Genomic DNA, 22,516 nt, shown 5'->3' with positions numbered 1-22,516 from the left:
CAACAGGAGATATCACCTTCGGTTTCCTCTAATGCAACAAGTGCCACTGATAGGTGAGATTATTCATCAATTTAGCATTTGTTTGCAGTCCACATCCCTTTGTTTGTTACTTTCAAACCAAGAAGATATTAGTGAATAATTGTAGAACAATATGTAGACAAATAATTTTGCCAGAATGGAGGCAAAGAACACTAAATCAGAGTGCTAATTGTGATGGTCCAAATCACATTGCTCCAAGTGTTTCAGCTAATATGTTGAGTCAATATGGAAATGGAGCACATAAAGAACAGTGATTAACTACTGACCACACAATGACCCACAGCTGTGATTGCCTCATCTGTCATGTCGTTATTCTCAAGTTAATTATCTTGGGAGAGAAAAATATCTTCATCCTAAAAGGCTTTAATGATCCCCATGAAGACAGACTCATTCTGTGCTATCATTGTGATGTTATCTAGCCAGACGTCTTCAAGACTGATATCACAATTGTCAGTCTTATAGCATACTGGAAATTGAACGAAAATTTCCAGCCAATGGAAACAATTAGTTGTTATTTATTTATTTATTTATTTATTTATTTATTTATTTTGTGTTGTAGGCACTCATAATCATATCTCACAACTGAATCTGTGTTTATCTACCTTAGAGGACTTATTTATTTATGTCGCTTGTAATTACCTGACATATTTAGACAGTAATTGTCTTTTATTGGGAGCTATTAGGATGAAAACAGTTAATGCTTGTTTGAAAGCGGGTCGACTCACTCATTAAATCGGAGGTTCGGCTAAAAAATGCCTTGTGGCTCATCTCTGTTGCTCACTCTCCGGGAGCCTGTCTCTGTCCATGCATTGTTCGTGGAAGAATCGTTGATGAATGGGTTTTGGGAGAACAACGCCGCGGCCCTATTAACATGTGGCGTTTTGTTTTCTTCTGCGATTCGTCACCCCAGCACAAACACAGACAGCCTCACAAAATGAATCCTTACACACTCGCCGGAAGAAAATCAATAGAGTGATTTAGCAGCTGCTGTAAGGATCCAAGGACAATGGGTGAGCGTTTAGCCTCCTGATAGCGTTAAGGGTAGGGCAGGCCGCTATGTACTGTGCTGTGGCAAACCCGGTCATTGATTAGGGGTATGTGACTTGACGTTTTTCCTAAAGCCTTTATTTCCACCCAATCCATAATCATCATAGCTACTGTTTGTGTGTTCTACAACAGAGATGATACTTCATTGATCGAGTTATGTGATTCAGAGCATGTGCAAATTGATTTATGTACTTGATGGGTAAACAGCTATACAAGCATTTTATGGCAGCCAAAGTATTTAGTAACACCACATGGCCAAAAGTATTTTGGGATTGGTAAGTTTTTTTCTAAAGAAGTCTCTTATGTTCATTAAGGCTGCATTTATTTAATAAAAACTGTAGTAAAAAGAGTGATATTGTTGGTCACACTTTAGATTAGGGTCCAACTATCACTATTAACCATAGGCGTAATTTGCAGGTGAGACGGGTAATTTTTGCCAGGGTCGATATTATCCCCACCACTTTTTGATACATCTCGCAACACGGCTGTATCTAATACAAAAGAAACATCTCTAGTTGATTAGCAATTTGTACATTTGTGTTAAAAAAGAGGCGATCTGGCGCTGGGATATGTTTTTTTTTTTTTACAGTGCTCGTTGCCACTGTTATCAGTGGCGCAACAGTGTTCTTCTGACGCTCGTGCACACTGCGCAGTCTTTACACGGAAGAGCGCTTCAGTCTTGGCTATCGCTTAATGGTGTGGTGGAGACTCCATTCTGATGAAATCAGAAAACAAAATGCACACAAACGTGGCCCTGCTCTTAATATACAATCACGGATGAACATCTTTGGTTTTAATGAGGAAAAAACATCAAATAAACTATACTAGAGGGGATTAGAACCCAGAACCTCTCGCACGCTTGACAAAAAATCTACCACCAGACCATTAGGCCATATACATTTTTAAAGTGGATCTAAATAGTTATTCAGTAATGTAAATACTCTTGAGACTAACAATATATTGTATTTTAGTAGATGTAAGGATAAAACTATCACATTAAACATGAGTTCTATGTCAAATTTTGTGCATTTGTTATCGTACATTTCTGATATGCAATAACAAACACACACACACACACACACACACACTCCTGTCCCACCTCTTTTTAAAACAAAGTTACGCCACTGCTGTTAACTAACTATTAATTACAACTTTTGCCTCAATAAACTCTTAATTACTGCTTATTAATAGTTAGTAAGGTAGTTGTTAAGTTTAGGTATGGGGTGGATTTAGGGATGTAGAATATGGTCATGCAAGGCATTAATATGTGTTTTATATTAATACTAATAAACAGCCAATATCCTACTAATATGCATGCTAATAAGCAACTAGTAAAAATTGGACCCTAAACTAAAGTGTTACCATATTGTTAAATATTATTACAATTTAAAATAACTGTTTTCTGTTTTAATTTATTTTAAAATGCCTGTGATTGCAAAGCTGATTTTAGTCCAGTCTTCAGTGTCAGGTGATTCTCCAGAAATCATTCTAATGTGCTGATTTGGTGCTCAAGAAACATTTCTTATTTTTATAAATGTTGAAAACAGTACGATACATCATTCAGGACTCTGATGAATAGAAAGTTCAAAAGAACAGCCCTTTTTTAATCAATCTTTTGTAACATTACAAATGTCTTTACTGTCCTTGCAGAATAAAAGTATTCATTTCTTAAAGTCCCTCTGTGGTGAAAATCAAGCTTTTAATGTTGTTTATATGTCTATGTGGTGTTTTTAGTTTTTAAGTCTAAGGTGTCTCCTGAATGTGTCTGTGAAGTTTCAGCTCAAAATACCCTATAGATTTTTTTATTATTCAATTTTTTAACTGCCTATTTTGGGGCATAATTAAAAATACGCCATATCTGTGCGTGTCCTCTTTAAATGCTCGTGCTCTCCGCCCCCAAGCTCGCAACTCTTTAATACATTGCGTAAACAAAGTTTACACAGCTAATATAACCCTCAAAATGGATCTTTACAAAGTGTTCGTCATGCAGCATTTTGGATCATGTGAGTATAGTATTTATTTGGATGTTTACATTTGAAGTTGAACACGAAGTTGTGTTTATGAATTATACAGACTGCAAGTGTTTAATAATGAAAATAACGATGGCTCTTGTCTCCGTGAATACAGTAAGAAACAATGGTAACTTTAAACACATTTAACAGTACATTAGCAACATGCTAATGAAATGGATCATGTCAGTTATTATTGCTCCATCTGCCATTTTTCGCTATTGTCCTTGCTTGCTTACCTGCATAAAGTCTGTTGATTCGGCTGTGCACAGCTCCAGACGTTAATACTGGCTTGTCTAATGCCTTGAACAGGGACTGGCATATGCAAAAGTTGGGGGCGTACATATTAATGATCCCAACTGTTGCGTCACAGTTGGTGTTATGTTGAGATTCACCTGTTCTTCAGAGGTCTTTTGCAAAAAACAAATTTACATAAGAAGGAGGAAACAATGAGACTCACTGTATGTCATTTCCATGTACAGAACTCTAATTATTTAACTATGCCGAATTAAATTAGGTTTTCAATTGTAGGTCACCTTTAAGGCAAACCATGTGCAAATTCATAACTCAACACTATTACTGAGTATTTTCTCCTTAAAACTGCAGTGAACCAAAGACAGTCTCAAAAACGCAGGTGTTTCTGACATCACAAACTACCTTGAAACCAATCACGTCAACGTGTGATCATCAATGAGTAGATCTCTGAGCTGGTGTGTGTGAGTGGAGGCGGGGCTAATTTGCATATTCATAGAACCGCGTATAATAAATGAGCCAAGGGTGTAGAGTTAAATTCAAGCTATTTTAAGGAATTAATTTTTTTTTTTTTTTTCAAGGAAAAAAAAACATTTAAATATATAATTTTGGTGATCAAAGTTGAGTTTTAAGGGATAAAACTGTTGACAACAGGGGGAAAATCTTACTGACTCCAAAGTTTTGGCAGATATGTCTATTTCACTTATACCCTTTAATAACAGGTGCATAAAATCACACATACAGCCATGCAATCTCCTTAGACAAACATTTACAGTAAAATAGGACCCTTCCAGTGTGACATGCTCCTGTGCACAAAGCGAGGTTTGTGAAGAAATGGTTCACCGAATCTGAATCATTGAACACATTTGGGATGAATCACGAGTTATGCCCCATCATGACTGACCTCACTGATGCTCTTGTGTCTGCTTTACCATAAAAAAAAGACACACAGTGTTTGTGTTGATGATACATCTAAATCTGTTCTATCCTTAATCCTACAGTTCTGCAGATGAGAAGTTTCGCTGGAACAACCAAGGTAACTGGACTGTTTTCTTGCTAAAATGAGAATTTTCCTGCTCTTTATCCCATCTGAAATCCAAATACAAGAAGGTGAATTTTGTATGAAGAAATGCGTTTTGACAGTTGTCATCATCTATCAGCCCACGTAGTGCATGTCAGAGTGAAACATGTTGACTTTTGACTCTATTGATTGTGCTACAGCAAAACGTTAGCCAAAGATGACAACCTCTGCCTTCCAGAACATAAAACAGAGGAGAGGGTGAGATTGAAGAGCAGGAGCAGTGCAGCACATAAATGATTCATGAGCTTGCGGTCACACCACACTCTTTAAAATACTGGGATTTTGACAAAGCATCAAAACAAAACCAGATTAAGCATCTCATTCTCATGCAGGCTAAAAAAAATGATATAGTTGATTCCTCAGTGGTTGCTTTTTTACTTTAAAATGTTTATGTTTAGCTACACAGCTATTACAATTACATTGTAAAAACATTGTGAAAAAGTTGTGATAACATTTTATTATATAATTTAAGGCCAATTCACACTAAACTGACAGACGCCAACCAATGGCAACAGACACTTTGTCAGGTCGGCATCTGTTGGCATTGAACGGCGCTTGTTTTCACGTTCAGTCAGCTTTTGTCGTGTCGTGGAATGTCTGAGAAGTGACATACTGTAATCTGGTGATTGTGCACATTAGTCATTATCTGTCTATCTATCTATCTTTCTATCTATCTATCTATCTATCTATCTATCTATCTATCTATCTATCTATCTATCTATCTATCTATCTATCTATCTATCTATCTATCTATCTATCATCTGTCATCTGTCTGTCTGTCTAGCAACATGTTAAATCATGCTAGCAAAATTCTCATTCACATGTATTTCAAAATCTAATGAATAAATAAAATGTTGCAGATTGTTCTAGTTTTGATTTTGTAGCAAAAACATGATTTGAATACGTAAATTGCACATTACTGTTATATTTTTACAATTTTAAATTATAGGTGTCATTTCTAGAATGTTTTTAAAGCATTTACTGCAGCGTAACCGAACTGCAATCAAAATTCAATATTGCAAAACATTTTGTTCTTGCTGGTAACTACCAGAATATTTAAACACTCATTATTGTGGGGAGCTGCTTCATTTTTTGCCCTAGGTGTTTCTATTTAGACTGGGTAAACCCAGCCTGATCTGCCGGCGATTTGATTTCGCCCGGCAACTCAGTCTGGAAACCCGTACATTCATTTCTACTGCTTCTGTTACACTTTTCCGGGAACCAATCACAGACTGGCTTATCCACTTTGCTCGCTATTGGCGGGTATAACACGATGACGATAGAGAAGCGTCGGCAAGCACGACCAATTCCTTTTAACCTCTCGACGATGCTGAATGACTTCTTTAGTTTAGCAAAGAAATCACTCGAGTGGAAGTAAATACCACTCACTTCATGTTTTTTTTTTTTTTTTGCACAACCTGCAAAAATCGCTCGATGCCATTGCTGCTTCTGCAAACCGCTGATCAATGCTACAAACCGATACAAACTAAACCTGTCTGGAGTTTTCGCGTCGCACTGCAAAGTACGTCACCCGCATCAAGGGCTATCCAATTGCGTGAATAATGCTTGTTGATCACGCCTCTTGTGCAGTAGAAAATACATACAGACTCCCCAGACCAATGTTAAATTTTAAATTAAGCTTGGTCTGCTGATAGCCAGACAAGTTTCTATTATGAATCAGACGCCTTCTAGATGAAGTTACCTCTCATGTTTTTGTTCACAGACGGACAGAAGGATATAGAGGAGGAGCTCACCACAGGTCTGGAACTTGTAGATTCCTGCATCCGATCTCTTCAAGAGTCTGGTATTCTGGATTCACAGGAATTCACTGCTGGCGAAAGTAAGGAGCACTTTTAAATGCTGGAAGTTTAACACAATTAAGAAATTACTGAGACTGAACAATGTTAATGACTCCTAAATGTTCTGATCCCGCAGAGTTGTGATCTTATGCTAAAATGATTGAGAGTCGGGGTCTGTAATTTACATTCTTAGTCAGAAATGCATGTGTAACAGCTTATAATATGAGCTTGCAGGTGTCACTCTGTAGAGTGTATCCACATGAGCTTGATATATTCTCCAGCTTTGTGAAATTCATCACTTAACCACCCTATTTTCCTTATTATGCATGTTAGCTTAATGCATGAATTAAGTGTTATTTCACAGCAGAGTTTTAAAGGAAACGAGTTGAAGGAGGCAACAAATATTCAAATAATGTATGTCAAAAAGCATATTCACCCTGCTGAGAATATTAGACTTGCCTCATCTGAACTGATTAGATATGAATACTCTAAACGGTTGATATATTTCAAAGGCTCAGTTTCTCTGTGTTTAAAGGAGGTTGAGATATAGTGTAAAAAAGGTGTCCATATAGCCTAAAAATGTGTTTAAAGCTGCAGTTCATAACTTGTTTTGGTTAAAAATGATACAAGCAGATAACTAGCTAGTGTTCAAAACGATCTCCTTATCTTAGCCCGATTCACAACGATAAGCTTGTAATAATGTTTCGTAATCCGGATGGTTCTGGTGGGTTTCCGTGGGAAATTCGAGCATGCAGCCATTCGTCACATCTGTTTGCGTCATTACGTCACATCTGTTTACATAACGAAGGAATCCCAGATAGTAGATTGTGAGAGGATGCTACAGGCGGCGGATCATAAACTTTTCTCACAACAGCTGCAATAATTAAAGGTGCCCTAGAACGTTCTTTCACAAGATGTAATATAAGTCTAAGGTGTCCCCTGAATGTGTCTGTGAAGTTTCAGCTCAAAATACCCCATTTTTTTTTTAATTAATTATTTTAACCGCCTATTTTGGGGCATCATTAACTATGCACAAATTCAGGCCCCCCTGCCCCCCTGCGCTCTCGACTATAAAACAGTGCATAAACCAAGTTCACACAGCTAATATAACCCTCAAATGGATCTTTACCAGATTTTCGTCATGCATACTGCATGCATGCATCAGATCATGTGAGTATAGTATTTATTTGGATGTTTACATTTGATTCTGAATGAGTTTGAGGCTGTGCTTCGTGGCTAAAGCTAACATTACACACTGTTGGAGAGATTTATAAAGAATGAAGTTGTGTTTATGAATTATACAGACTGCAAGTGTTTAAAAATGAAAATAACAACAGTCTTGTCTCCGTGAATAGAGTAATAAACGATGGTAACTTTAACCACATTTAACAGTACATTAGCAACATGCTAACGAAACATTTAGAAAGACAATTTACAAATATCACTAAAAATATCATGTAATCATGGATCATGTCAGTTATTATTGCTTCATCTGCCATTTTTCGCTATTGTTCTTGCTTGCTTACCTAGTCTGATGATTCAGCTGTGCACAGATCCATACGTTAATACTGGCTGCCCTTGTGTAATGCCTTGAACATGAGCTGGCATATGCAAATATTGGGGTCATACATATTAATGATCCTGACTGTTACGTAACAGTCGGTGTTATGTTGAGATTCGCCTGTTCTTCGGAGGTCTTTTAAACAAATGAGATTTATATAAGAAGGAGGAAACAATGGAGTTTGAAACTCAATGTACTCAAAACTCAATGTCTTTTCCATGTACTGATCTCTTGTTATTCAACTATGCCAAGGTAAATTCAATGTTTGGTTCTAAGGCACGTTTAAAAGTTCAATCAGGTAACACTAATACACACTAAATACACATAGTCATGCAATGCTGATGTTGTGAACATTAACAATTTGAGAACACAGTATAACAATGATAATAATTTGCACAGTTTGATGTGATCTGAGCTAAGCGATCGTTAGATTTAAAGGATTAGTCCTTTTTCAAATAAAATTTTCCTGATAATTTACTCACCCCCATGTCATCCAAGATGTTCATGTCTTTCTTTTTTCAGTCGAAAAGAAATGAGGTTTTTGATGAAAACATTCCAGGATTATTCTCCTTATAGCGGACTTAAATGGACTCCACTGTTGATCAAAATTACAGTTTCAGTGCAGCTTCAAAGGGCTTTAAATGATACCAGATGAGGAATAAGGGTCTTATCTAGTGAAACAATCAGTCATTTTTGAAAAAAATACAACTGTATATGCTTTATAAACACAAATGATCGCCGTGCATGTGCTTCCGCTTTCCGTATTCTTTAAAAAGCTTACGCTGTATGTCCTACGCCTTCCCTATTCTACTTACGGAAAAAAACAATTTGCTGATTTCGTTCCGTAAGTTGAAATAAATAATTTGTAACATTATAAATGTCTTTAGTGTCACTTTTGAACAATTTAATGTGTTCTTTCTGAATAAAAGTAATATTAAAAAACCCAGACCCAATAAAATCATGAGAGTTTTGTGGCCTTTTAGTCCATGTACTTTGATGCATTCAGTATGATAGTATACTTCTAAAAGTTAAATATGCTTTTCAAAGTGCACTATACTTATATCTTATATTTATCTTTTTGATCATGGCTCCAATATCTACAGCTTGTTTTACATCTAGTTTTAATAATTACAGATACACTAAACATAACTTTCACTAGCCATTGGTGTCAATATCTGACTTACAACATTCAGTAATGTTTAACAGCTGTAAGCAAACTGAACTACAGGGAAGTTCAACCAAAGCATCATCTACTCTAGAACATGAAATATTGAGCAAACTGATAAATAAATCAGTGTACATGGATACATGGACCCTTAATGGTTTTTAATGAACCATCTTACAAGACAGTATATTTTGTATTATTTACTTGCCTGTAGTGGGTTCACTCTCTCTAGTTGTTGTGAGTTATAAATAGAATTAATCTGAAATATTTATCAATTTATTTATTCAGCTGAAATATTTGTGTGCAGATAAAACCCCACTCCCCAAACAGATAAGTGACCAGCCACCTGGACACAGATCGTCCACCGCACAACCACTCTGTATGCCAGCAAATGGCATCTTAAGATGTCTGAGACGCTTGGGTTGAGACTGGAGAAGGACCAGAAGTCTGATAATGCATTTATGAAACTTTCAGCTCTTACTGTAAATGTGTCTCTTTTTGAATCTGATAGTGGCTAAAGTGGTTATAGTAGTAAACTCCAGCCATTTTCAATAACCGCAGTCAGCCAGTTTCTGAAATTACTGGGTCATCTGAAATGACCCATCTGAAATGACCCACTTATCATCTTCAATCGTTGTGAAGTTACACTGTCACATAGTCTCTCTCTCTCTCTCTCTGTGTGTCCATTAATTGGAAATCTTTTCATAGACCACAGACAGTTATTGGTTTTCTTTTAATCTTCATATTTGGGGCCTGTTTTTTGTTTAAAACAAAATCACAAATGAAAATATAGCATGTGAATATCACTAAAATAAGGTGTTCATAATTTTGATTAATCTTACAGCATGTGTCATGTAGATGTTTTGTAAACAGACAATAATGCTCTGTCAGGCCATTTCAAACTGATAAAAAGATTTTTTGGTGCTGTCAGACATCCTCAGAAGAGGAGAGTGCAGCAATGAGCTGCGGTTAACATGACACAAACCACACGCCGTCGTGATCGACATTGCAGGCTGTCAGAGATTAAACAGCATTTAAATTCGTCTCTGTTCATACAGGTGATATGTGCTCCTAAGAATTGTTTTATTCTTACCAAGGGTGCAATTATTTGATGGAAATACAGTAAACACATTAGCATTATGAAATATTATTACAAATTTGTTCTATTTGAACATATTTTAAAGCAAAGTAGAATTTTCAGCATCATTACTTCAGTCTTCAGTGTCACATGATCCTTCAGAAATCATTCTAATATGATGATTTAGTGCTCAAGAAACATTTTTTATTATTATCAATCAATGCTGAAAACTGTGCTGCTTAATATTTTTGTGGAAACCGTGATACTCTTCCAGGATTCTTTGATGAATAGAACATTCAAAATAACAGCATTTATTGTCTTTACCTTCACTTTTGATCAGTTTAATCCATTCATGCTAAAGAAAAGTATTAATTTATCAAAAACATAAACGATACCTCGAACTTTTAAACAGTGGTGTATTTATGAATATAACATATAAATATAAGAATGTATATATGTAGAATTTTAATTGAATATAGTGAAAAGCCACATTTAACTTCAACTAAAACTAGCAAAATGGAAATATTCATATGCTTATAGCCTCCTTTGAATATAATATAACGTGCTCTATATTTCAACAGTTTTTCGTTTCACTTACACTTTTATTATATTAAATATCTCATCCAATCAAACTAAATACATTTATAAAGCAAGTTTCTCAAACTGCTTCAGTTGGTGAGTCAAACATCAGTTGGTTTTTCCCCAGCATGTTTCAAAGTGAATCATGTTTATAGTGTCCAGTTTAATCATGTGCTCTGATCATTCTGAATGGTATGCAGTGTAAATGAACACCTTTCTAGGAGTACTTGTGCCTTATTTATGTGTCTGTGGGAGACATACTTTAAGACTAAATAGGACTGGGAATCACTGCTATTTGGTACAGTGTCAGGCTGACAGCACAGGAGGGCCGAACGAAGAAAAGGGACTGCGATTTCTGTTCATGCTGACCCCGTTTTGCTGAATGTGTGCTCACTGAGTGTCTTCCAGCAGTGATTAATTATACATTCCTTTTCTGTCCATCTACTCACTGTGAGGCTTGAAATAATGAGCAGTATAAAGGAAAGTAAAACAGAGAAAAGAGGAGGCTGGAAGACAATGAAAGAATATGAGATGAAATGGTAAAGCAATTAACCAATTTTACAAAAGTAAAATGAGGTGAGGGGAATTATATGGACAGAGAAGAGAGGGTAACAAGATTTGCATCTCCTGAAGGAAATACCTGAGCTTGCGAGGCTGCGAAGGAAATAAAGTTTTATGTAAGTTTAGATTTTAGATGTAAATGCAGTGCTGATTCATGCCGCTTTGACATTGTCATGGCAATCATCATGCATCTTGTTTTCCATTGGCTGCACACAAGAATCAACAGTCACTGTAAAGGAAGTTATACATGGTTAAATATATGCAAAGATGACAAAATCAATGACAATTCAGTATGCAAATACATAGTCAGAAAGAAGACCAACTGCAATCCTTCATCTCTGTTGGATATAAATAAGAGTGATTGTCAAACTAATAACATTGCTCTTTCTCCCAAATTTCCTCTTCACAGGACCAGGCATCCTCTCTCAGAGTGCTTTGCAGCTCAATAATCAAGAGGGCACCTTTCCCTATCCAGTCAGTTACCATAGCAACCAGACCCTGGCCCTCGGCGACCTGTCGGCCTCCCAGCCCCCGCGCAGTGGTCAGGTGGGAGGAGCCTTACATAGCTATAATCAGGTGGGGATTCATCTCTTTTTAAAAATTAATTTTTACCTTTTTGTTTTAAAGTATGTTATTTGCACCCTGTTTTTACGAGAAGACCCTCTGGGGGAATTCACTAAGAATTGCGTCCGCTATTAGTGTCGTTTATGTGCATGAGCCGCATTTATTTTTTTAGTGCACGATCAGCGATCATTTTTACACCTTTTTTCAGTCATGGCTTTTGTCTTTCGATGAAAACATCCTTTAAATGTAGTCAATATTTCATTATGTCATATTCATTTATTTTAGTCATTTTTAGAATATTCAAACATCTTATATAATTTTATGTAATTTATATATGAAGAGTTCAGATGCAAAAAACGCTAAATGCCACCTCCGTCAAAAATTAGATAATGATATTGATTTATCAGAAATACTGGTTCATTGACAAACCGCTAAACGCCACTTCCCTTTTTCAGCAAATGACTCTAAGGCCCTGTTTACACTAGTGCTTTTTTGTTTTAAAGGAACACTCCACTTTTTTTGAAAAAAGGCTCATTTTCCAACTCCCCTAGAGTTAAACAGTTGAGTTTTACCGTTTTCGAATCCATTCAGCCGATCTCCGGTTCTGGCGGTACCACTTTTAGCATAGCTTAGCATAGTTAATTGAATCTGATTAGACCGTTAGCATCGTGCTTAAAAATGACCAAAGAGTTTTGATATTTTTCCTATTTAAAACTTGACTCTTCTGTAGTTAAATCGTACTAAGACCGACAGAAAATAAAAAGTTGTGATTTTCTAGGCTGATGTGGCTAGGAACTATACTCTCATTCAGGCGTAATAATCAAGGAACTTTGCTGCCGTTCCATGGCTGCAGCAGTGCAATGATATTGTGTAGACGAGGATTATTTTCATTTTAAAAAGCCATTTTAAAAACGAAAATTCACTAGTGTGAACAGGGCTTAAGTCCACAGAAGAACCAATCGGAAGACGCAAAATGAATAATATGATTTCAAGATGAATGACGGTGTGCGAATGAGCCAACTTTCAATTGGCGCGCTGCGTGTTTTTATCATGTTTTGTCCCTCGTTATAGTGGCAATGAAAGGATTTTGTGAGTAGCAAGTAAACGCAACAGTGTCCCTTTTGCTGCTGTAAACACAAATGGATGTTTTACTATGTCTTGTTGCCCAAAGAGGTGGACTTAGAGTTTTTGTGAAAAAAGCACTCATGGACTTGCAGCAAAAGACAGACAAATTGGTTAAATTTCAGTGAATTGACTAAATTGAGATTTTTGTAAATAAGGTTGTGGCGACCAGGGCGGGCGAGAGCCGTGAGGGAACGGCGCTAGGCCGGTGGCGCGAGTGTTAATGAGCTTCACCTGGGAGGCGCACCGGCCTTGAGTCCCTCACTGAGGAGCTCCGGGAGCATAAAAGGAGGAGCGACTACCGTGAAGGATGAGAGAGGACCAGGCCTGGACTTCTCTCGTCCTTCACTGTCGTCGCTCCTCCTTTTATGATCCCGGAGCTCCTCAGTGAGGGACTCAAGGCCGGTGCGCCTCCCAGGTGAAGCTCATTAACACTCGCGCCACCGGCCTCGCGCCGTTCCCTCACGGCTCTCGCCCGCCCTGGTCGCCACAAAGGTATTTCAATAACTGACTAATAACCATTTCATTGCCATTAAAGTGAAATTACTGAACTTAAACATAGGATCCTGGTAAAAAATGCTAATTTAAAAGAAAACATGTCAGATGGACTTAAAGGTTTTTGCATCTGAACTCTTCATATATATATATATATATATATATATATATATATATATATTTAATACCACAAGATACAAACAGACATGCGTGGAAAAAATAGATATTGTGGTTATAAATTAAGACCTCATTCCCACAACTTCATTTGTGGTAATGTTTTATTAATTAGTTTCCTAGTTTTAGTTAAAACATGGCCTCGTTGTACTAATTCATTCCCTCATTTTAATTTAGTTAAATCGTAGCCACAATATCAATCACAAATTAGTACCACAATTTTACTAAAATGTGGGAACAAATGAATAACCCCCCCCCCCCCCCCAACTTATATTAGTCAATAGTATAATTTAATTAAAAAATGTTTAATTATCATCATGTTGCACTTTTTTCATTTTATCCTTATTGATCAAAAAACTCTTTGTAAATAAACATTTTCATTAGTAATTTTGTTGACGAGATTAACACTGCCACAGTGCACAAAAACATCAGATCAATTCAAAAGAATGACAGTGACTTAATTTAAATACTCATTTGTATTTATACTAGTCTGCAAGGTGTTGATTTACCACACGCAAAAAGTGGCGCAAGCATTTAGCGAATTCACCCTTTTTTCCCTTGAAAATATCATGTTGGTCACCAACACTTAGCTCATAGCTCCTAGATGAGTGAAATTCTAGCTCTTTACATGTCACTTACCTCCAGGTGACGTCTAATCGTGTTGCCCAGCTGGCTGCCAGAGAGACAGCCGCCCGGGCCCATTCTCGAGACTCCTTTGCCCAGAGTCATGGCAGTGCATTCCACATGCCTGACGATCTACCAACAGCCCCTGTAAACTATTCCTGCTCCACTCTACCAGCCCAGCGAGTGAGCTCTCCCTTTTCCATGCAGGCTTTGGGCTCCCCCTCCAAACTGCAGAGGCTGGGCTCAGCCTCAGACATGCCCAGCTACGCCACTCTGGCGCGGGTGTCGTCGCCCAAGCAGTCCCCGAGCCGACTTGCCAAGTCCTACAGCACCAGCTCTCCCATCAACATGGCGGCGGGAGGGTCCTCTTCACCGCTGCACTTGGCCGGAACGGGCAATGCCTCCAGCTCGTCTCCGCTACACCAGCTCAGCGCTGCAGTAGGAAGCTACGCCACTCTGTCCCCCACCAAGCGAATGCTGCACACCACTGATCAGTACAAAATCTCTCATGATCTGTACGCCAACGCCACACTCCAGAGACCTGGCAGTCTGGCAGGTCAGTGCTCTTTGCAGGATACAGCCTTTCCGTTTGGTAGTATCACCACCAAAAGCACATAAGAACTGGTCATTTTCACACTTAGCGGGTGCTTGATATCATCTGACAGATGGATCAGAATTTGACGCTATTTTTTCAGAGTATATTTATAGCATTTTTGTTGTGGTTAATGGTGCTTGAGAATCTGCCTTTGTCCATGATGTAGGTTCCAGGGGTTCGTACAGCAGTCAGCACAGTCACCTGGGCTCGGAGCTCAGACCCCTGCAGTCTCCTGAGCACCACATCGACCCCATTTATGAGGACAGAGTCTATCAGAAAGCCCCCCTGAGGAACTTCAACCAAGGCCAGGGTAAGATGGCAGACATCAGGCTCTCTAACAATTTAAAGTCATCAACAAAATCTTTTCATCTAGAGCATAATGACTCGGTTTATGAAAATAAAAGACTTTCAGCTTACTTTTTGTTCAAAATAGAAATGTTTTCCCAAGTGCCCAATTAATAGCAGTGAGCCACCAGACATTATCACTTTAACAGTATTAGATAGGAACACGTTTTGTTTTAAAGGTTTTAAAGTAAATTTACGTGCATTTACATTTTGTTTTATAACATATCATTACAACTATACACTATAAAAGCACACACTTTCCTACACTTATCATATGACACATTTGCAGGCTAAATGGGTTTCTACTTGTACAACTATAACAAGCATGTATGCAAGTTAAAGGATTAGCTCACTTCAGAATTTAAATTTCCTGCTAATTAATTCACTCCCATGTCATCCCAGATGCTTATGTCTTTCTTTTTTCAGTCAAAAAGAAATTAAGTTTTTTGATGAAAACATTCCATTTAGTGGACTTCAGAGGGGTACAACGGGTTGAAGGTCCAAATTGCAGTTTCATTGCAGCTTCCAAGGGCTCTACACGATCCCAGCCGAGGAATAAGGGTCTTATCTTGCGAAACGATTGGTAATTTTCTAAAAAAAAAAAAAAAATGTATATACTTTTTAACCACAAATGTTCATCTTGCACTGCTCTGTTATGTGCCACGCATTACGTAATTACGTTGGAAAGGTCACGTGTGATGTAGGCGGAAGTCCTGCGGAAGGGTAAAAAACATTTTCTTCTCCAACTTTAAAATCATCCAAAATCGTTGTTTTACCTTTTTTGTAAAGAGCGTTTGACTTTGACGTTCGCTTTGTAGACACTTGGATCGTTACTTCTGTCTACTTCACACGTGACCTTTCCAACATGATTATGTAATGCATTGCGCATCGCAGAGCAGTGCAAGATGAGCATTTGTGGTTAAAAAGTATATAAATGTTTGGGATTGTGTAGAGCGTTTTGAAGCTGCATTGAAACTGCAATTTGGAATCCTGGAATGTTTTCCTCAACAACCTTAATTTCTTTTCGACTGAAGAAAGACGGACATAAACATCATGAATGACACTGGGGTGAGTAAATTATAAGTAAATTTTAATTCTGAAGTGAACTAATCCTTTAAAGGAGCAGTTCAGTCAAAAATAATTTACTCATTTACTTACCCTCATGTTGTTCCAAATGTGTATGACTTTCTTTCTTCCGTGGAACATAAAGGAAATAATTTTGAAAAATGAAAGTGTTTTTTGTTCATACAAAGAAAGTCTTTGGAGTACACTTTTTTTTTCACCCCAACGCTCTTCAAAATATCTGTTTTTATGTTCCACAGAAAAAAAGCCATACAGGTTTAAAATGACTTGAGGGTGAGTAAATGATGACAGCATTTTAAACTTTGAGTGAACTTTACCTTGAACCTTTTCCACCAAGCTTGTTCACCTGACTGGTATTGAAAGTCAACATCAAACACTGTTCATAACTCATTTTACTGCCTTAACCTAATGTATTTTCGGGTCAAACTGTATATGGATTATACTATGTGTAGGGTATAATTTCAAAATTGATTGGTTGTGAAAATAGGCATTATATACCATAATGGAGCTAGAAGGGAAGCATGGAAAAATAAAAGGGAATGATGATGTAAAAAGATTTACAAGATGTTTTTAAAAAGGTCCAACCAGGACATTTTTTAAAATCAAATTTAAGTATCTTAAACAAATTAGTATGCTGCAAGAGTTTGTTTATCCTGATCCTGTTTTATATAGCTTTTGGTGCTGACATTGAAAAATATATAAAATATTTTTATTTATTTATTTTTTTTAATTTGGAATGTGTACAGATGAATCGTGCACACCTGGCTTGTGCAAAAAAAAGCAAAAAAAAAGTAAACGTTCATGTTGACTTTAAAGCGGGAATGTTTCCAGCACGGCTCTGAGCTCCAGTCAGCTGGAAAACTCTGCCGTCAGGATGAACAGCCATCAGTGGTGGTTTCTGGGTAGCTATTCAAATCTGAACAAAAGCAGGCCAGAGAGAAAAAAACTGTTTTGCATTGACAGTCAGACAAGCTAATAAAGCACCTACTGAAGAGCTATCATTATGGGTCAGTTTGTTATTTCGATGGTTTAATATCCTTTCTGTTCTGTTTTGCTCCTTCTGTCCTTCTCCTCCTCTCTTATGATTGTAATACCTGGTCAACATGTAACGTTTTTCACCTCTTGCTGCACCCAAAGATCCAATGAACCAGTTTTGTGACCAGGTCCTGAACTTTCTGCTCTGTCCCTACTCTCCTGTTGTAGCCCCTTCCTCTCCCGGTGTTGACTCCATACCCTTGCAGCGCACGGGAAGCCAGAACGCCACGGGAACATTCCCCCGTGCCGGCTACGCCACTGGCCCTGGTGCCTCCACCGCCGACTATGCCAACCCCTACCGTACACTACAGTTCTGCCCCTCCACAGACTCGCCCTACAGCAAATCGGGGCCTGCTTTGCCCCCGGAAGCTACGCTGGTCAGGTCGCCCTCTGTGGACAGCATCCAGAAGGACCCCAGGTGAGTCCTCCCACTGTCTAATACATCTTGAAGGAACAGCACTCAGAGATCTCACTCAGTCAGTGAGAATTAGAGTCAAACTGACATGCTGTGTGATTAACAAATCAAATAAAGCTATACATGCACAAGTTGTCAATGAAGACATTGTAGGAGAGAGTGGTGTAAGCTGTGTCATTGTTTAGTTTAATTTGTCCTTGGGCAAGGGGAAATGAGAAGTGATACAGCTAATTATATTTCAGGATGTCTGATGTCAATTGAATCCAGAATAAAGCATCTGTAACACAGAGCCATAGCAATATGACTTCTCAAAAAAAAACGTTTCCATTGGGGGTAAATATTTTAATGTTTTTAAAAGAAGTCTCTTATGCTCACCAAGGCTGCATTTATTTGATCAAAACTACAGTAAAAAAAATATTGTGAAATATTATTATATTTAAAATAACTGTTTTCTATTTTAATATATTTTAAAATGTAATGTATTCCTGTGATAGCAAAGCTGACATTAGCTACATTTCAACAGACATTATTCCAGTACTTCAAATAAACTTAATTATATTGATTTGTGGCTCAAGAAGCATTTCTTATTAATATCTCTGTTGAAAACAGTTGTGCTGCTGAATAAAATAATAAAATTCATCCATATTAAATATATTTTAAATAGTGCTGTCAAATGATTTAAATATGTGTGTGTACTGTGTATATTTATTATGTATATATAAATACACACACATGCATGTATATATTAACAAAAAAATAAATAATATATATATATATATATATATTGTATGTAATGTAGCAGCGCAGTTTAGAATTGCGATTAACTTACTTGTACAATAAGCTGTTTAAAACAAACATTCATCCGATAAATATTGAGAATCCAGATGGTATAATCAAATACATCTTGTGGAGTGCTTTTGGAGTATGCATTTATTTTTCAGTAACTGTTGGATATGGAGCGTAAATGTGGACTTTATCCTGCTGCGCCCTCTATAGGCTATGACCAGCGACTAGTTGACATCATGCTTAAAGTGTCACGGCAGAGCATTAAAGTCGACCAGTCGATTAGTCGGTTCAACCCCTAATGTATACATGTAAATATTTCTTAAATATATACATGTATGTGTGTATATTTATACATAATAAATATACACACATATTTTCTAAACAAACTTTTATTTTGGATGCGATTAATCGTTTGACAGCACAAATTTAAAGAAATTTAATTAAAATTCTCCCTATCTGCATCTTTCAATCTTTCAAGCAGCTTTATATGATGGGCATGGTCACATGTATAAAATAAAATAAATAAATACCAAAAAAAAAAAATTGCAGTTTGCGTGATTAAGGGGGTGACACATCTTATTCCACTCTCCACTACAGCATGAATCTGACTTCACATGACCTCACTTCCTGTAGTACCTCAGATTGCCTGTTTACTCTATACTAACAAAAGTCCAAATCACAAAAACCTATTGCACATTTGTCACAAAAGTAAACATTCTTCTATAATGATAGCGCATGATTTTATAGAGAGGTAGTCAGTTTCACCTTTTTCACTCTATCTTTATATTGGTATTAAGCATATTTTTGGTTTTATCGTGTGACATTAATTTGATGTGCTGAGAGGCCATTGAAGATCATCTCTTGTGAACTAAAGTACTGTATGACTTTCTCTTTTTTTGTTTGCTTGCTTTTTCTGCTGATTTGACCTTGTTTTTGTTGATTTTTTTGCCATCCCTTTTGTTGACCCCTCATTCTTTTGTTTTTCTCCCATGTCTTCTCACTGCTAGTGGTTATGGTGGAGGTGGTATGACGTGTGATGCATTGCATTTACTGGCTGCAAACAATGCACAGATATGCACAGACAATTTCAGAACATGTCAAACAATGTCGTCTTTTATCTTTGGTTCACTAATTGTGTTTGGTATATTAAAGGGTGGGTCTGGCAACCATACCGGCCACAAAATCCTTGCAAATTATATAGAGAACAGTATTTTTAACTAAAAGATCATTTGTATCAAAATATTGTATATAAACAAGACACTGCATTATTACTCCTTGTTTGTCTTATGAAGAAACAGTAACATCTAGATCAGGGGATTTCAAACTTTTTGAATGACTCCAAGGACCCATAAATATGATGATCGCAGTTATACATTTTCATGTTTCATTTTTACTGTGTGAAATATTTGTACCTAGAAATGTTAGTACTATTATATAAGAAGCATGTTTACAAAATTAGATTTTTTTTATTGTCATTGTTCTTTTGGAGAGTATTTACTTCGTATTGAGTTTTACTCACAGTAATGTTAGACATATAAATCTTACAAAAATTCAATTTAAATTAATGTTCAGTTTTTTCTTCAGATAAATATTGTTTCAGAGCAGTTTTACAGAGAATATGCATAGAAAGGGAAAAAAAATAATAGTGATTAATTTCTAAAATTTCTAATCAGTCTTTAGAAAGCAGAATGAAAAAAAGTAAAATTTTGCAATTGTGTTATGCTTATTTATTGTTGTAATGTTCAGTTAATATCCTATGTTAACTTAAGTTTGAAAACCCCTGATCTGGATGATTGTCTTGAGAAATGTATTTTGTTTTTTTGTTTTTTTCTCTAAAAGTAGACTGCAAAGGAATTAACATATATCAGTACTTGCACTAACTGGAAATGTGAAAGCTGATCTCTCCCAAAAATAAGCTATTGCAGTCTATAATGTCTAGTTTACACTGGAATTATATGGATGGGAGTTCTTTTCCATTATGTGAGACCCCTCTTTAATAAAAACCAGCAACAAATAAACTTTGTAGTGCATGTTGAGAGTCAAATGTGTAATATGTTCATGCAGCAGCAAGAAGACAGCTAAGCGTAAATACATTATTTTAAAAAATGTCAAATCCCTTTGTGCTAGACACCTACCCTGTCTCTCTCTCTGCCTGTCTCCTGATAGGTACGACCCTGAATTCCTTGTCTGGAATCAAAATCAAGCCGAGCAAAGAATGACAAAGTAATCCAACATTTATTTACATTTCTACTCCTCATCCACAAAAGCACTGTTCTCCTCTCTACTCAACATCATATGCCTGGGCAGCATGACTGTGTTGAGACAAGCTTTGCTTTACAGAATATGTCAGAATATGTTTTTTTATGGATTTCCTTCCAACATTTCTGCATTGTGTTTACAAGAAGAGCACTAGGCCTTTATTCATCCACAGAAAGATTAATTTGTGGTCTGAAGTCATTTTTGATTAATTAGATTAATAGAGTTATAGAAATCAGTCATAGTTACACGAAGAGTAGATGTTCAAATCTCTGTTGGCTTTTCCAGGAGAATTGATACTTCATAGGTAACCAGAGTTTGTTCATTGCTGCAAAGCATCACATTGTGTGTGTGCGTGTGTGTGTGTGTGTGTGTGTCTCCTGTTGTGTTGTTATTCATCGTTTTGTTATCATTTTATGTTAAAGCATGCTTATTATCCTTTCTTTTTACTTTTATTTAACACCATTGTCTTCCTTTCAATGCAAGCAACAGCCATGATTATGTTGTTGTGTACCACATTGTGGATAATAGATTCACTGTATTGGCAACAAAACATGTTAAGATGGAGATGGATTTAGTTTGTGTTGTCATTTTGAAGTTTATTAAGTGAGGCTGCACTTGCAATATTTCTTACAAACATTTACTATGCTTTTTGTCAGAATAGTTGCTACAATTAGTGTTAGTACAGTAAAACTATGCTAAAAGTGCCATTGGACAGCATTGAAAATGAAATGAGTCAAACAAGATAAGATGCATTATAAACCTGAACATGAATGTTAAGGGAAAAAAAGAAGGAAAAAAAATAAAAAAAATTAAATTATATATATATATATATATATATATATATATATATATATATACACAGTGGGTACGGAAAGTATTCAGACCCCCTTTAATTTGCTAAAATCATTTAAGTTCATTTTTTTCCTCATTAATGTACACACAGCACCCCATATTGACAGAAAAACACAGAATTGTTGACATTTTTGCAGATTTATTAAAAAAGAAAAACTGAAATATCACATGGTCCTAAGTATTCAGACCCTTTGCTCAGTATTTAGTAGAAGCACCCTTTTGATCTAATACAGCCATGAGTCTTTTTGGGAAAGATGCAACAAGTTTTTCACACCTGGATTCGGGGATCCTCTGCCATTCCTCCTTGCAGATCCTCTCCAGTTCTGTCAGGTTGGATGGTAAACGTTAGTGGACAGCCATTTTTAGGTCTCTCCAGAGATACTCAATTTGCTTTAAGTCAGGGCTCTGGCTGGGCCATTCAAGAACAGTCACAGAGTTGTTGTGAAGCCACTCCTTTGTTATTTTAGCTGTGTGCTTAGGGTCATTGTCTTGTTGAAAGGTAAACCTTCAGCCCAGTCTGAGGTCCTGAGCACTCTGGAGAAGGTTTTTGTCCAGGATATCCCTGTACTTGGCCGCATTCATCTTTCCCTCGATTGCAACCAGTCGTCCTGTCCCTGCAGCTGAAAAACACCCCCACAGCATGATGCTGCCACCACCATGCTTCACTGTTGGGACTGTATTGGACAGGTGATGAGCAGTGCCTGGTTTTCTCCACACATACCGCTTAGAATTAAGGCCAAAAAGTTCTATCTTGGTCTCATCAGACCAGAGAATCTTATTTCTCACCATCTTGGCAAACTCCATGCGGGCTTTCATGTGTCTTGCACTGAGGAGAGGCTTCCATTGGGACACTCTGCCATAAAGCCCCGACTGGTGGAGGGCTGCAGTGATGGTTGACTTTCTACAACTTTCTCCCATCTCCCGACTGCATCTCTGGAGCTCAGCCACAGTGATCTTTGGGTTCTTCTTTACCTCTCTCACCAAGGCTCTTCTCCC

The 22,516-nt window shown here is 37.0% G+C and overlaps 1 protein-coding gene across 3 annotated transcripts in view; it reads left to right on the top strand.

The window, feature by feature from the left end:
* Nucleotides 1–22,516, top strand: part of ctnnd2b (catenin (cadherin-associated protein), delta 2b) — an 89,644-nt gene that overhangs the window by 23,767 nt on the left and 43,361 nt on the right. For 2 of the 3 annotated variants that reach the window (XM_067362156.1, XM_067362158.1), the window contains exons 3-9: nt 4,349–4,383; nt 6,152–6,268; nt 11,581–11,747; nt 14,172–14,706; nt 14,912–15,055; nt 17,377–17,626; nt 20,576–20,632. In XM_067362156.1, the coding sequence (XP_067218257.1) occupies nt 4,349–4,383; nt 6,152–6,268; nt 11,581–11,747; nt 14,172–14,706; nt 14,912–15,055; nt 17,377–17,626; nt 20,576–20,632 (1,305 nt within the window). The remainder of the gene's footprint in view (nt 1–4,348; nt 4,384–6,151; nt 6,269–11,580; nt 11,748–14,171; nt 14,707–14,911; nt 15,056–17,376; nt 17,627–20,575; nt 20,633–22,516) is intronic. The other variant, XM_067362157.1, reaches the window with a different exon arrangement.

Source organism: Chanodichthys erythropterus, chromosome 16 (genome assembly GCF_024489055.1).
Source record: "Chanodichthys erythropterus isolate Z2021 chromosome 16, ASM2448905v1, whole genome shotgun sequence".
NCBI classification, from domain to species: Eukaryota; Metazoa; Chordata; class Actinopteri; order Cypriniformes; family Xenocyprididae; genus Chanodichthys; species Chanodichthys erythropterus.
The sequence above is the reverse complement of the archived record's forward strand: the minus strand, read 5'-3'. Positions and strand labels throughout refer to the sequence as shown.